We start from the raw sequence: 15,244 nt of genomic DNA, 5'->3' as shown, positions 1-15,244 counted from the left end.
CATAGTTAGCGCGATGGAACTCGCCTTCTCTCTAAGTAGCGCTCAGTTAGCGTAAGGTTTTTAGCATGATAACAAGTAAAGCATTCCAGGAAACGTTGGTTTGTTTGACTGTCCGTTGAGCCACAAGGAATTTACTCTGAGCAGCTAATCGGATGCATTCCACTCTATCTTCCACGGATCTAGCGACAGTATCGACACACATAGACAGTGAGGTCCCTCTTGGCCAATCAGAGGCCAGGATGATGCTCGGTAAGCCAATGGCTGAGCAGCTATGAGTATGTTGCGTTCAGGAAACTCGCAGCTGTGACCGAAATAAACATCGTTCACTATGTAAACCAGTGTGGTGGTTGCTGTTGCCGTTTCCGAACGAAGCAGTAGAGGTCGCTGTTGGATTCGACTTCGTTGTAGTGAATGTCTTGGCGAGGCTGGAGCAGAGAAAATGATATCGTATGGGTTTTCGTCGTATGGGGGGCAGGAGAATGGGAATGGTGTTAATGCATGAAGATTTTTTCACATTAGGGGGTATTTTCGCCCATGTAGGTTTCGTTCTAGAGGAGTTTCACTGTACTAATGACAATTATAGTATGAATACACACAGCAACACATGCTGTATGTATCTATATGAGCTATATTAGCCTGCTATCAACATGACTAAGTTGGCTACAAATACACAATGAGCATTCATGATTAAAAGTTTTTTTACCCCCTGCAGTTTATCCTGTAGAGGAAAACTTTTTTTATGGAAGATCTACTTTTTGAACAACCAACCTCCCGCGATCAACCCGTTACCGCACACGCTCGCATACGCACACACTTACACACGCATGCCGTAATGAGCGACAGCCATAACGGCCGCTGAGATGAACGAGGCACGGGACGCACTTTCGCAGCGTGCTCACTATCGTAGCTCATGTGTACCGTTTACCAGATTCCCATTCTGAGCAAGTACCCTCGATGAATTGTACATGAAAGGCAGCTGGGTTTTTTTTTGTTTTTGTTGTTTTTTTTTTTTTTTAAACAGCCCCCTGACTGACACCCCGCCCTGCCAATAGAAACGTGTGTCGCAGGCTATGACGAAATGTTGACATTTAATATGTATTCGACACATTTTTACAGCATCCGAAAACGTTAATGTTTGTGTCATGTTTGTCCTCTGACAGAAACCATATTAAAACAAAAGAATATATTTCCCTCCCATCTTTTTCCATTTTCAAACATTTTTTAAAAAGCTCTGGGAGCCACTGGGGGGGCGCTAAAGAGCCGCATGCGGCTCAAGAACCGCGTGTTGCCCGACCCCCGATATAGACTAAGTGACATTTTTTTTACTCCATCTCATGTTCCAAATAAGGAATTCAATTCGATTCAAGACTACAAGTATAAAGACTAGAACCTTAGCAGAAGCCAGGAAAAACACAACACACTGACATAACATTCCTTTTTTTTTTTTTTGTCATATTACACTTTTCCCGTACATGAGCAAAAGATGTGCAATTTATCCTTGCTGCCAACATTACAATGTTTCCTTCTATGCCAGAGTGCTATCATTTGATCCTCCCATCAGCCACCTCATCTTAGCACCGGGCAGCCATAAATGATAGATTAGGCTTGAATTAATCATGAGAAAGGAGACTGAGATATAAACACACGGTAGGGCCCCACGGGGGAACAGAGAAGCCCATATGAACATGTCAAAGTAGAGTAATAGTACTGATTAACCATCCACTGTGAACACATAGTAAGAATACAAAATGACTCCACTGTTCTCCCTTATGAAATATTACACAGTCTATGACTGTGCATTTAAGCCACTTGACAAAAGATGCTTCCGACTTCAGCGTCAAGACCGCACAGTGTTTGAATGCTTGAAGTTTAAACTCTCCACAAATTAAGTGCCTCGACCATCCTAAAACCCTTTCCAACAATCAAAAAGATTGATGTGTGGTTAGAATCCCAAACATGCTTAATTGCAGGCTGTGTTGAAATAGCGTCTTGTGTCAATGTCAAACATATTGAGGCAACCTCTATTGTAGCAGGCTTTGTAAAATTGCACTCAAAGATTGCACCTGCATTGCAAGGAAATCTTGCCATTCTCTCTAATGAGCCTTCAAACAACCACTATCAACAGGTACTCATGCACGTCAATACGAAAAAAAGAACATGTGACCATGGTTACGCCCTGAGGCCCGATGGAATGTCAGCCTAACGGGTTAGTTTAGATTTAGATTTGCCATGGTGCTAGTACTCGGTTGCACAACACCGAGCAGACAAATCAGCCGTTTACACATTCCTGCAGTGCATCAGCAGAGATACACAGCATCGATGGCCATTTTGCATTATTGCAAATGTGGCAACCAAAAAACTTGCTACATTTTTCAAACAGCATTGATCTTACAAAATCAATCTGTGGAAATACAACGGCCTTATCATTTATGTACGGAGTAATTTCATCAATGTGTGTGTCTGGTGTTGTCTTGCTGCCAGTGCTCATTGTCTTTTCTCTGTTGTGGGGCACAGGGTAGCCACGCAGTTGCCAAAGAACCGCCATAGTGAGCGAACATGACACGCAGCAAGAAGTACATCAACACACAGTGATAGTTAATCAGTCAGTCAGTCATTGGGTGACTAAAACTTCAAATGGAAAACGTATATATATATATATATATATATATATATATATATATATAGTAATATTAAGTGACTCAGACTTAAGAACCACCTTGTATTTTGCAGGATTAATGTCATTCAAATTCATTTAAATGAAGAAATGAGTGACGAGTGTGGTACAGGGCGAAATCAAACTCGGAAGTCAAGGCATAAACTATGCCGCTTGACACAACCATTGCTATTGAGACAATCGTCTCAATAGCAATGGTTGTACGTGGATGTAAAGAAGATTACAAAATGAGTTCAGGCTCAGGGCGGCAAGCGGATGTTGCGGTAGCAGCCAGATGTGACCTCGCTCATACGCACGCGGGCAGGCATGTTCGTGTTTAGCAGGAGTCTACTGCAGCAAAAACAGACACTGAAAACATGGAAATGACCCTAACCCTTAAGATTCCAAACTCACAAACGCAGAAGAGTCGGGTTCGCGCACACACACACCTGGTTTGACTGTCTTCAGCCGGATGGGCTCTCGGAAGTGGCGGATGACAGCCAACGTGTCCCGGTGGGTGAGCCCGCTCACCGGAGTGCCGTTGACCTCCAGCAGCACGTCCCCGCTGCCTGGAAGTCTTCCGGCGTGACAGACCATCGTCTCGGCCGCAATGTGGCCGAGGTAGGGGAACTCCCCCTGCTCGGCGCCGCCTCGTACCTCCACCATCGTGACCAAGTCACCGGATCCCCCCCACGACACGGCGCACTCCTGGACTTTAGCAGACCAGTGCTTCTTCTTTTTGAGCGTCTTGGACATTGTTGGTTGCTCTTTTTTTTCTGCAGCCCGAACACGATCTTCCGTAAAGGAGAGAGCGGCTGGTGGTGCTAAGATGCAGTGACGCACAGGGGAATCATTGCAGATTGTATGAATCAAGTGTCATATTCCACTTCGATGATAAGTAGTCTGTTCCACGTGGAATGTGGTCGGTCGCCACCGTGGATCACTCGCGCATCACCTCTTCGCACGCTTGGATGCGAGGCCAACCGACTGCGTCAGTGTCGCATCGAGACAGAAAGTGTCGGTTTTGGTGCTGGGGTGTCTCGACCCCACGCCCCCCACAACAGGGCCTTCCTTTTTTTGCGGTTAAACTCCAATCTAACAATATAGAAGGGACTTTAAGAGTGCCTGGTAGTCTTCCTCGTTTCAAATGCGACGTTTGTATCTCCAAATAATCCAGAAATTTGCAGACAAATTGATGGAATTGCAGTCAAAACAAGTTCAACGTAGTGATCTCCGTATCAGCTGTTTGTTTCCCAGCTCGATCCAAACAGACTGGATTTGCAACTTTACGCCGCGCACCTGTCCTTGTCTGGTGCCCTCCTCCTCTGCGGTGACATCAGCAATACAGTCCTTGGAAACGGAAAAACAGACCTGTCCCAGCACTCCAACGAGGGAGAATTCCGCTCTTTCTCGCCCAGACGCCCTTCTATGTATTCATTTATAGAGCTGGGCGATTGCACGACTTCTCTATACGCACATCATATTTTAATTTTTTTTTGCTAAACAAAACACTCGCGGAGACACGGATTGAACATGATCCGATTATACTTCTCTCCATAACTTTCCCCCCCGCCCCCGCCACCAAGCTTGTTCCGGTTGCTTTGTGGTTTGAGGCTCTTCTGTCCAATCAGTAGTCAGCGGTGGGAGTCAAACGCAACTAATACAACCAATGACGAGCGGCAGGAGGCGTGACATTTGTGACAGACATGTCGGCGTTGATTTACTACAGTGTGTCAAGTTGCGGCAGACAATGCGATTTTGCGTTTAAATAGTCGGTCAGATAAAGTTCACACATAATCGTTGAGAAATATGGCAATGGTGTACAACATAGATTCTTGCAATATGTTGTTGCAATTTTACGACATCAGTGTGGATTTAGTGTTTTTTTTTTTTAGTTTTCTTTTCCTGTACTAGCTTTCCCTCTGGTGGTTACGAGGTGATACTACAATCCATGTACTAATTGTAAAGAGAGGCTTGTTTCTTAAATATCATTTAACCTTTGCAGATATCAACGCAATAAAGTCTCTGAGGTCTGGTTGATCTTGGGGTCTTATCAGGCGGAAAAAAACAGAAACAGCAATAATATGGAGAGACCAGGTAGCATTTAAAATGAAGCCAACAGAATCGGAAAAGCGAGATATTCCCCATTCAAATTCAGATTAAAGAGAAAGATTTGTTGAGCACTTGTACCAGTCTAAAAACCATCAATTCTCCGTGTAATCTGAAAAAAAATCATTGTACCGAGTTATCAAAATGGGCACTGTATAGTATTTGATTTAAAAAAATTGTTTTAGCCCTAAGCACAATTCAGAGATTTTACTGTTTATTTTTTACTGAAGTAAAAGAGCTGAATCAGTTCTTTCAGACTTTGCAAGTTTGGATCGTTGTTGTCTTTTATGACCTGCTTTGTGAGGCACGTGGTTTTGTTTTTCGAATTATGAAGGGCTTCACACTTAATGCTACAGGTATTCCCATTTTATATTCCCCTCCATTTTTTATATGCATTCCATATAATTCATCCAATTTACATCATTCCAATTTCAACATATTCAAAAAATTCAGACCCTGTGAACTAGAATTTTATTCCAGATGTTCCCGGTTTTCCCAAGATTTAAAACGTTTCACCTAAAAATCCCCCATTCATTCCCAATGAGGCCAAATGTTGATTATTAATTCCAATGGAACATTCAACATCGCGAATTTACATCATCTGGAATTGAAATCATTCAACTCATTCAATTCACATTAAGAGTGATTTTCAACTTGCCACAAATTCCCAGTGACCAAAAATTCAATATTTTCACCATGACAATAGTCACAAAAAAATCCCTATTTATTCCCAGTGACACTTTGAACAGTTTCACATTGTTACTTTTGAAATTGAAAACATTCAGCTCATCCAATGTGCATGCCAATCATTCTGATTCCCTAAAATTGAACATTTCCCCAAATAAAGCTTCCACACAAAAATCCCTATTTTTTCCCAGTGACACTTTGAACAGTTTCACATTGTTCCATTTGAAATTGAAAACATTCAGCGCATCCGTTGTGCATGCCAATTTTTCTGATTCCCTAAAATTCAACATTTCCCCAAATAAAGCTTCCACACAAAAATCCCTATTCATTCTCAGTGGAACATTCTCAACTCATCTCAACTGTATTTATAGAGCACTTTAAAACAACCATCGCTGTATACAACGTGCCGTACATGAGGCAAATATCATATGTACAATAATAAAACAATAACTAGTAACAACGGAAGTAGACATTCAACAAAATAGATTCACTGAATAAGCTTCATTCTGTCTCTTACTTATAATTAAACCCTAAAAAAACTGCCTGAGATTAAGGCACCAACAAGTCCAAAACAGATTCTACATGTGCAGCTCAATTTACCTTGGAAATGATTTTAAACATAGAGAAATTATACATTCACTCCCAATGGCACGTTCGAAAATGTACTGAATTTTCATGACATGCAATATCATTTCACATTACTCTATAATATAGAATCCATATGGTCGACTAGTCGTCCTCACAGTGCAGACGTGCAAGGTTCGATTCCGGCTGCGGCCTTCCTGTGTGGAGTTTGCATGTTCTTCCCGTGCCTGCGTGGGTTTTCTCCTGGTACTCCGGTTTCCTCCTACATTCCAAAAATATGCATGACAGGTTAATGAAACACTCTAAGTCCGCAGGTCTCAAACCTGACATTACACACGCACAGGTACGGGTAAAATGAGTGCGAAGACGTGAACACGGAGCTACCACTATTACATCCACACAAGCGAAGTTTTATGTGTCCGTGTTAGCGTTAGCTCCATGCTAGCCACTAGCCGAAATTTTCAAACTTTATTGATATTTTTATTTATGTAATTTACTATTCAACGGCCACCACAAACACTTTGTGTTTCCATGGATTCTGACCTAACTGTACCGTCCGTGCTCGACGTGACCCTGAGGAGATCTAGTACCAGCGGAAATTACGTTCTTCGATTTGTTTTTTTTTCATCTTATTTTGTGTAGAAAATTTTTTAAAAAGATATTTGAGAACAGTGGAATGTTTTGTCAGAGCTTTTCTTGTGGAAAACCGTAACCAAAGCACTGAAAAAGAGTAGGGTATAGCAAAAGGATTAAAGAATATCTATCTATCTATCTATCTATCTATCTATCTATCTATCTATCTATCTAGCTAGCTAGCTAGCTAGCTAGCTAGCTAGCTAGCTTGCTATTTTTTGGGGAAAACCTGATGCGGCCCCCAGGTAAATTGAGTTTGAGATCGCTGCTCCAAATTGTTCCTTGGTGTGAGTGTGGGTGCGGATGGGTGTTCGTCTATGTGTGCCCTGCGATTGACTGGCAACCGGTTCAGGGTGTCCCCACCTATTGCCCGAAGACAGCTCAGATAGGCGCCAGCATGGCCTGCGACCCTTGTGAGGATAAGCAGATCTGAAAATGGATGGATGGATGGACGAATGGAAAATAGGACGAGGGTTACAAAGTAGGGTTTTAAACTGGGGATAGGGTTGAAAATAGGGTTTTATGCTACTGTTACGTTGTCAAAATAGGATTTTACACGAGGGTTAAGGTTTCAAAGTAGGGGTTTAAACAACAGTGAAGGTTTCAAAATAGGATGTAAAAGGGTGATGGTAACAATGTAGGGTTGTGAATTAGGATCAGAGTGCAAAATAGAATTCTAAACTAGAGTTACTGTTTCAATATAGTGTTTTAATCTAGGGTTAGGGATTCAGAGTAAGGTTTTTAATTAGTGTTAGGTTTTTCATGTGGGAGTTAAGATGAAGATGAGGGTTTTAAACAATGTTTTAAACTAGGGTTACTATTTCAATATATTGTTTGAGAGCAGCATTTGGGTTTCAAATTTGGGTTTTTATCTAGGGTTAAGGTTTCAAAAGAAGCTTTTGAACTAGAGTTAGGGTTTCAAAGTTGTGTTTTGAACGAGAGTTTGAGTTTCAAAGTTGGTTTTTACACTTGAATTAGGGTTTCTAAGTATGGTTTAGAAGTAGGGTTAGGGTTTCAAATGAGGGTTTTAAATTAGTGCTAGCATTTCAAAGTAGGGGTTCAAATTAGCGTTAGGGTTTTGAAGTAGGATTCCAGAGGAGGCTTAGCGTTTTAAAGTAAGGTTTCTGAAGAGGAATAGGTTTTCAAAGTAGGATTTTAAACAAGGTTTAGGGTTCGCAAGTTAGCAAGTTGCCATGCAACACACAAAAAAATATATGAAGAAAAAAGTTTTCTTTCAATTTTTTTTTTCAAAAATCTGGAAGTTTGGTTAGGTTTATAAATTAAGGCTCTTCACCATGAGAGTAGAGTAAGCAGTGACACAAATTTATAAGAGGCCCCTGTCTCTATATTATTTTACCCATATATATTTAAAAAAGGAAGATATTGAGAGATTGTGAAATCGATATGAATCAATAAAAACATTTTAAAATACATACTTAAAATAAATCTCTTGGTCACATTCAGAACCCACATCAAGAAACAGGAGATCATTGTATTTATTTCTTTATTTCAATGAGAACAAAAGCATTTTTTATTACGAGTTGATATTGGCTATGGTTAGAACAAGGGCAAATAAAGTGTGTAATTAAAATATGTAGGGGGAAGAACAAAAGACAGAAGGTGGCTGTAGTAAAGCTCAACATGGTTATGAGTGGAAGAAGGAAAAAGAAAGTACCCAAAATAATATCAAAGGAAGGTGATTTATGGTGAAGGTAAAAACAGGAGTGTGATTAAAAATAGAAAAAGAAAAAAAAAGTCGAAAAGGAAACAGTAATTTCAATTGAAATTGAGAAACCTGAAGAAAAAAATATGTTACAGAAACTCCTCAAAAAATTAAAAAAGGCGCTCTAAAATCACCCGCTAGATGGGAGCAAAGATTCATTTTCCTTCGATCCTGATGCGAGTGGGACGCGTTTCACCGGGAGACACTATGATCGAACTTCTCTTTGGGAGCATAGTCTGTAAAGCATATCCTAAGACAAATCATATTTCTCTCCCTGAGAGGGCCCTGAGACGAGTTGGCACCTGGAATATTACATATAAGTTATTACATATAAATATAAAAATCCCGCATACAATTTAAGTGCAAACAATAAGTGCTTGTTGAGTACAATATATAACACACCACACTATAAAGTATACATCTCCAAATCAGCCCACCACAGGGCCCACATTATCTATCGTTTTAGTTTCGCTTCCTTTACAGAGTTTTATTATTGAAAAGACACATCTCTTTCCCGTGCCAATTCCATTTCAAAGTTTTTTGTTTGTTGTGGTCACTCGCTCGAAAATAATAATCCAGATAAATGACTTAATTTATAAAGACAGCTCCACACAGACATTTGTTCATGGAACAACCCCAGGCTAAATACTCGTCAAATTAAAAGCAAATTAAGGAGCTAGCCCTCCTTCGTATAGAAGGATATGGGGAGAAGTTCGGGGGCTACCAATTATTTAGATAATTGTTAGTTTATACACAAATAGCATATTCAAAAGGTAAATGTTATATTGCATTCGTGCCGTAGTCTTGAAAGTCGCATTTCACACTACAGTGATCCGATATAGTCCTTATTCCTATACAGATATTAATGTTAGTAAAACATTTTGTACAATAACCCGCCCAGGGTTTTGACTTTCACATACATGGCATTCACTCCGATAGTCCCCCCCCCCCCCCCCCGGGAAAAAAGGATGTAAAACTATTTGTCTTTTTTTTTTTTTTCATTTCAGCCCGTTGGAGAGAGTGTACCGAGGACCGAAATCCACCTCCTTTCCGCCCTCTGGCGGTCAGTCATGGACCAGCGCACATTACTGTAGTTTCAAGCCAAAAAGCCTGCAAGTTGTCCATTTTATCCATCCACCCCTCCATCCATTTTCTAATCCGCCCTTCCTCACAAGGGTCGCGGGGGTGCTGGAGCCTATCCCAGCTGTCTTCAAGCAGTCGGTGGGGTACACTCTGAACTGGTTGCTCGCCAATCGCAGGGCACACAACCATCCGTGCTTACACTTTAACCTAGGTACAATTTAAAGTGTCCCATTAACCGACCATGCATGTTTTTGAAATGTGGGAGGAAACCAGAGTACCCAGAGAAAACCCATGCAAGCACGGGGAGAACATGAAAACTGCACACAGGAAAGCCGGAATCGAACCCTGCACCTCTGCACTGTGACGTGCTAACTACAGGGGATGGAACAAGTGACCTGACGTTGTGCTTCGTGCTCATGTGTGAACACCTTTCTGTCTATTCACGTACAGATGAAATGTGAAAATGTGTGTGAGTGAGGGGTCCAGCCTGACCTCTTCCAGAGTTTAGGGCAGTTGAATGTAGTCCTGTAGTCTATTCCTCAAGATTTGGAGGCAGACCCCTCAAGATAAGGAGCATTGCATATCTATCTATTTATTTATTTATTTATTTTTATTTTTGGCACCCGGCTGCTTCAGGGAGGAGAGGATTGTCAGGCTGCATTTCCATTGGTGCTTGCCAGGCCCTCCTCTCGAGGCTTTTGCACATGGGGTCAACTTTATGACCCCTTGTTTGGTTTGTTTGAAGTTTGAAGACCAGTTAAGGAAAAGAAGATGAGCAGGGATGATGAAGAGGTCAAGTATAATTCCACCAGAAGCTCTTTTTTTTTTTTTGGTTTGTTTCTTTTCAACCACCCTTGTCGCTTTGCCTCCAACGTGGCAGCCAAAGTAGTGCGACTCACTGAGGCTTCCAAGCAGCTGAGCAGGGAAAATGATGAAGAGGAGGAAGAGGAGGATGGCCAATCGGCGGGTGTTCTGTGTCGCACTTGCAGTTTCTACTGAAAAAAATTAAAATAAAACATTGCACCAACTATAAAAAAAATTACTCTATTTTGTTCCAGCTAAATGTACAAATTTATGTCAGATTACATTTATCATTAGTTTTAAATGTTTAATTTTGAGTTGATCTCAAGCTAAAGCATGACATTAGTCTTGGTTAAAAATGTACTTAAACAAAAAGTCAAAATATAATTTCTTTTCAAAAGCGTAGACTGTACCTTTTTCCTTCATTGCTTTCTTTCATGCTTCTTGTGGCATCCGTGCAAACCACTTGATCACCACGCTGTCCCTGTTCATTCGCTTTGCGTCAGTTGCTCTTTTGTAACTTCCTTTTACCTTGATTCCGTTCTTCCCTACTGACCTACCTTTATGTCCTTGTATTTCTGTCCTTTATTTTTTTTTTCTGTCCCTGCTTCTTGTTTGCTTTTGTTCTGTTTTGTTCCAAAATACAAACACAGCCTGCAAAGTTGTCAATATCGGGAATATAAAATGAGCACAAAATAACAAAAGGGTCTCGTGACATGAAAACCTTTGGTTTGAAGTGAACAATTGTTGAAGCAAAACTGGATGGATGGATGTTGCCTTGATTGGATTTGCTTTCAATCAAAGTGAAGAGAACAAGTTTGAATGGGAAAGCACAATGATGAATGAAGCCAATGTAAAAATTGCACTTTGAACAAATGACACAGTGGTTTCACTTTTAAACTTGTGGTGTGGATATTCCAAGAATACAGTCCAATTATGCTAAGGAAATATTTTTACAAGCGTATTCCCCCACACAATATAGATGTCCAAGGTTTGAATATGGACTTCGGCCTTCCTGTGTGGAGTTTGGTCCACCATAGACTCAAACCTCTCCATCTTCAGTACCAAATAAAGCACATGCCTATGTGGCATTGAGCTGCAGCGGCAGTGGCCGCGGACAGGCGACGCTTTCCTTGACGCAGCAAATAAAAATGAGGTCTTCACCCGCGCGCATGAAAACAGGAAAGCAATGCTGGTCCAATCAAAAGTTCTATTAACCTGGAGCACTGAGAGCTAATTGAGGGGCGGGCCAGCTACACGGCCGGCAACACGGCGATGTTAGCAGGCGTGGTGGCGTGACACGTTTGACGTATTTGTAATTATGAGGGATAATAAGGAGTCAAAGCAGGCAAACAGCTGAGCAGAGCGTTTGGGCCAGAACACAAGGATTCCTCCAACCTTTGATAAATAACCCACATGAGTATTACACATCTGGAAGTTTAGGGGGTGGAGGGCTCCAAGCTTTCTGAACATGGACGATGCTCTCTTATCTCCTCCCGAGGGTGAAAGATGTTCTAATCTGTCACCGCAATACTCTTAAACCCTGGTGCGGCGATTGGACCAACTTTTGTTCGCTATAATCCTCCACGCCGGCAAGGGGAGGTCATGTGTGTCACAAATGTGCCAACCTCCTCCCCCAGACCTCCGTCCACCCCCCTCGTGGGCTTAATTTAGAGTTGAAAATACGTTTGGAAGATGGTATAAACACCGAGCGCACGAAGGGACTCACTAGAACAAGTCTGCATAACAACAAAAAGGAAATCTCGCTGACATTCATTTAAGTTTTCTAAGAAAACCAAATGCATTCATTATACTAGATCAGTGAATCTTCAATGTTTGTTTTAGACCAAGTATCATCCCCAAAAATATCTATTTTATTTGTTCTCCAAGCCACACATATACATTAAAATATAGTTGCATCGCCTAAGTTTTGAGCAAAAATATGGCAGAGGTTTTGCTCCGAAGAGTTTGAAGATTGACACCGCACTTAGATATACATGTACGCACATAATTAACGGTACTTAAACTATCGAAATTAAATGTACTGCACATACCCGGTAACAGTTCAAAAATAAAAGTTACGAATAGTTCTAAAAGATATGCAAATATTTTGTGCCTAAAAGTTTAAGACATGGCAACATCGTGGCTCAGTTTGAATATTTAATTCAGTGGTCTTTCACATACAACTAGAGGGGGCTACCAGCACTAGCATATGCATGCCATACTTTGAGAATAACTGTACTACAATATTTCCATTTTTTGAAAACATTTTCTTCCACTTTGGCCATTTCTTGTGTGTGCAGGATTGATTTAACTGATATCATATTTTTGTCACTATTTTCGATGACCTATTACTTTTCTATTCCGTTCTTGTTTGCTTGAAAAAGTTATTATTCAAGTGCCTCAAACATTTGACTAAAATTTGACCAAAAATATGTCTCAAAGTAGAAGCAATTGTGGAGTTTTTCTGCATTACACCATTGGGACGTGGCCTTTTGTGAGCCCCCCCCCCTCTTTTCAGTTGAGAGAATTTCAGTGGGTACTCGAGCGAGTCGATCAATAGATGGCTGACACCTTGGCACGGCCAGCTTCTGCCCTGTTATTTATGAAGTGCCTCTCTCTCTCTCTCTCTCTCTCTCTCTCTCTCTCTCTCTCTCTCTCTCTCTCTCTCTCTCTCTCTCTCTCTCTCTCTCTTTCTCTCTCTCTCTCTGTCTCTTTCTCTCTCTCTCTTTCTCTCTCTCTGTCTGTCTGTTTCTCTCTCTCATGATACTTTTTGATTACCAGTACTGACTTTGATCTATCCTGATGATCACATCAGACATCAGGTTCGCTTCACCATTAAGATGATCACACAACATGTTTTGCATTCAACATCGCCAGCATGCAATGTCTTCATCTTCCTTTTGGTGTAATTCTTCCGCAATGCAGCTTCTTGTCTTTGCTTTACTTTGTTGCTTGTTTCTCTTTTAGTAATGCGGGTGAATATGTGTGAATTTAGCCAATGTAACCGGCGACATCTCTTTACAGCTCTGTGTGCGATTTGGCATCATGTGCAATGTTCATTGCAGATTCCTCATTCCTCTTCTTGGTTCTCTCTCAACACTTTTGGGGAAACGTAATCTCGAAGAGGAAAAAAAGGGGCAAATTACCACCAACAGGTGAGGTCGCATGGCTTCACATTGACCTTTCTGCCTTTAGTGTCATTGAGTGCTTGCTGCTCCAGCTTTGAAATGTGTTTTGGTTACAGCAAGAAGAAATGTAAATATTTGACATGATCCATCCCACATTGTCATCATTGTTACCTTGCGTCTATTTATGCTGGGCTGGTGACGCAACTCCACTGTGTACACTGTTTACATATAGTTCTGTTTACATGGCTTCAATCTCACTTTCCTGCTGCCATGGCACATATTCCAGTATCCAACTCCAGCTGTGCTCCTTTGTAATCAAGGACACTTTTTTTTTTTTTTTTTTTTACACGTAAGCAGCTGATGCTCCCAGATGTCACATGTCAGTGAACTTGCGTAACAACAATTTGTTTCCAAATGAATCCTGTCACCATCTTGCAGAAGAAAAAAAACCCTTTCAGTTAACAAAAGTACTTATCAAGTACTTAATCCTTCCTTGGTATTATGTTTTGATCATATTACATTGGTCTTTTTAAAAATTTTGTTAGAAGTGCACATTTCTACGTTTGCTATTTCCCCTCCATATTCCATGTAACTTCTTAGTGTAACAGTAGATCAGCCAAAATAAGATTGTTCAGGCATTTTGGAGATCCATCCATCCATCCATAATTCCAGGGTATTACTTTGACTCCACATTGCGAGAAAGTGTATCTTGCCAACTTGTCCAATGGCTGAAAAAGCGTCTAGCTTTTCAACATGTGTAAATATAGAAGCGCCATATATTTTGATATCTGTAAAGCAAATTACGACTTAAAAATTAATCCCCCTTAGAAAGCAATTTTTATTTTATTTTGAAGGGTGCGTTGCGTTGATGCTGATTGATAGAGTAATTCACAGTTTGGTGCGGCCACACGCCTGCGCCGCTGTGATCGCTCTCCACAACCCTGTGTGGACTTAAAGATCTATGAAAAGAGGCAATTTACAATTATCACGGTTGGATCTGGGCGCTGTCAGGCGAGCGGGACACCAGCGCTGTTGTTAATCTCCCCGAGTGCCTGGCATGATGGTGATGCTGTGCATACGCAACTTCAATTTGTGCACTTCAAACCAAAGCAAGATGAAGATGTCCAGAAAAGGGAGCACGAAACACAGTTAATATCACAATGCAGGTAACATCATGATAAAGCTAGTATCACAATACAACTGCTCCTTGATACGGGTAGTATAAGGATGCATCTATTCGAGGATCACAATACAGCTACTATCTTGATACCGCTCAGCTCGTGAAACAGCTAGATAACACTAGTACTGTGATAGCATATCATACTAGCCAATGTCATGAGTAACTACAGCTACTAACCCTACACAAGTATCATGATACCGCCGTTGTCACATATACTGTGAAATTTATCTGGCATTGTGAAAAAAGTATTGGGACACCTAGAGGCGGTAAATTAGAAAGAGCATGATGAGTTCTGTAGCTATAACAGGCTCCATTGTTTAGGGAAAAGTTTACTATTTTAATATAAGACGAAGGGGGTGCAGGGATGCTAAGGAGGAGGTTATTAAGTCTGTGATTTGCTCCACTTCATCTTCTTCCTCAAAAAAAAAGAAAAAAACAAAAATGGCAACTGTACAAGGTTCTGCTGTTTATGTGAGATAATGGAAGTACATCAACTTCAGGAGGTTTTTTTTTTTTTTTTGTTTGTTTTTTTGTTTTTTGTTTTTAATCTGTTGCTTCATAGTGTAATTAGTTGGGATAAATGTGAGCAACTTTAATGTGTTAAACTTATGTTGCATTCTTATTCAAAGCTGTCAAGACAGATCAGAAAAAGTAATGGT

General features: G+C 40.9%; 1 protein-coding gene across 1 annotated transcript in view; it reads right to left on the bottom strand.

Annotated features, from left to right (window-relative positions):
• The window catches only part of LOC109528586 (membrane-associated guanylate kinase, WW and PDZ domain-containing protein 3-like), a 105,605-nt gene extending 101,362 nt beyond the window's left edge, over nt 1–4,243 (bottom strand). The window contains exon 1 of the mRNA XM_019891383.1: nt 3,103–4,243. Coding sequence (XP_019746942.1) covers nt 3,103–3,409 — 307 coding nt within the window. The 5' untranslated portion in view covers nt 3,410–4,243. The remainder of the gene's footprint in view (nt 1–3,102) is intronic.
• Between the last annotated feature and the right edge of the window lie 11,001 nt (nt 4,244–15,244).

This window comes from Hippocampus comes, unplaced genomic scaffold (assembly GCF_001891065.2).
Source record: "Hippocampus comes isolate QL1 unplaced genomic scaffold, H_comes_QL1_v1.1 scaffold174, whole genome shotgun sequence".
In the NCBI taxonomy this organism is placed as follows: Eukaryota; Metazoa; Chordata; class Actinopteri; order Syngnathiformes; family Syngnathidae; genus Hippocampus; species Hippocampus comes.
This window is presented reverse-complemented; position numbering and strand designations above follow the sequence as displayed.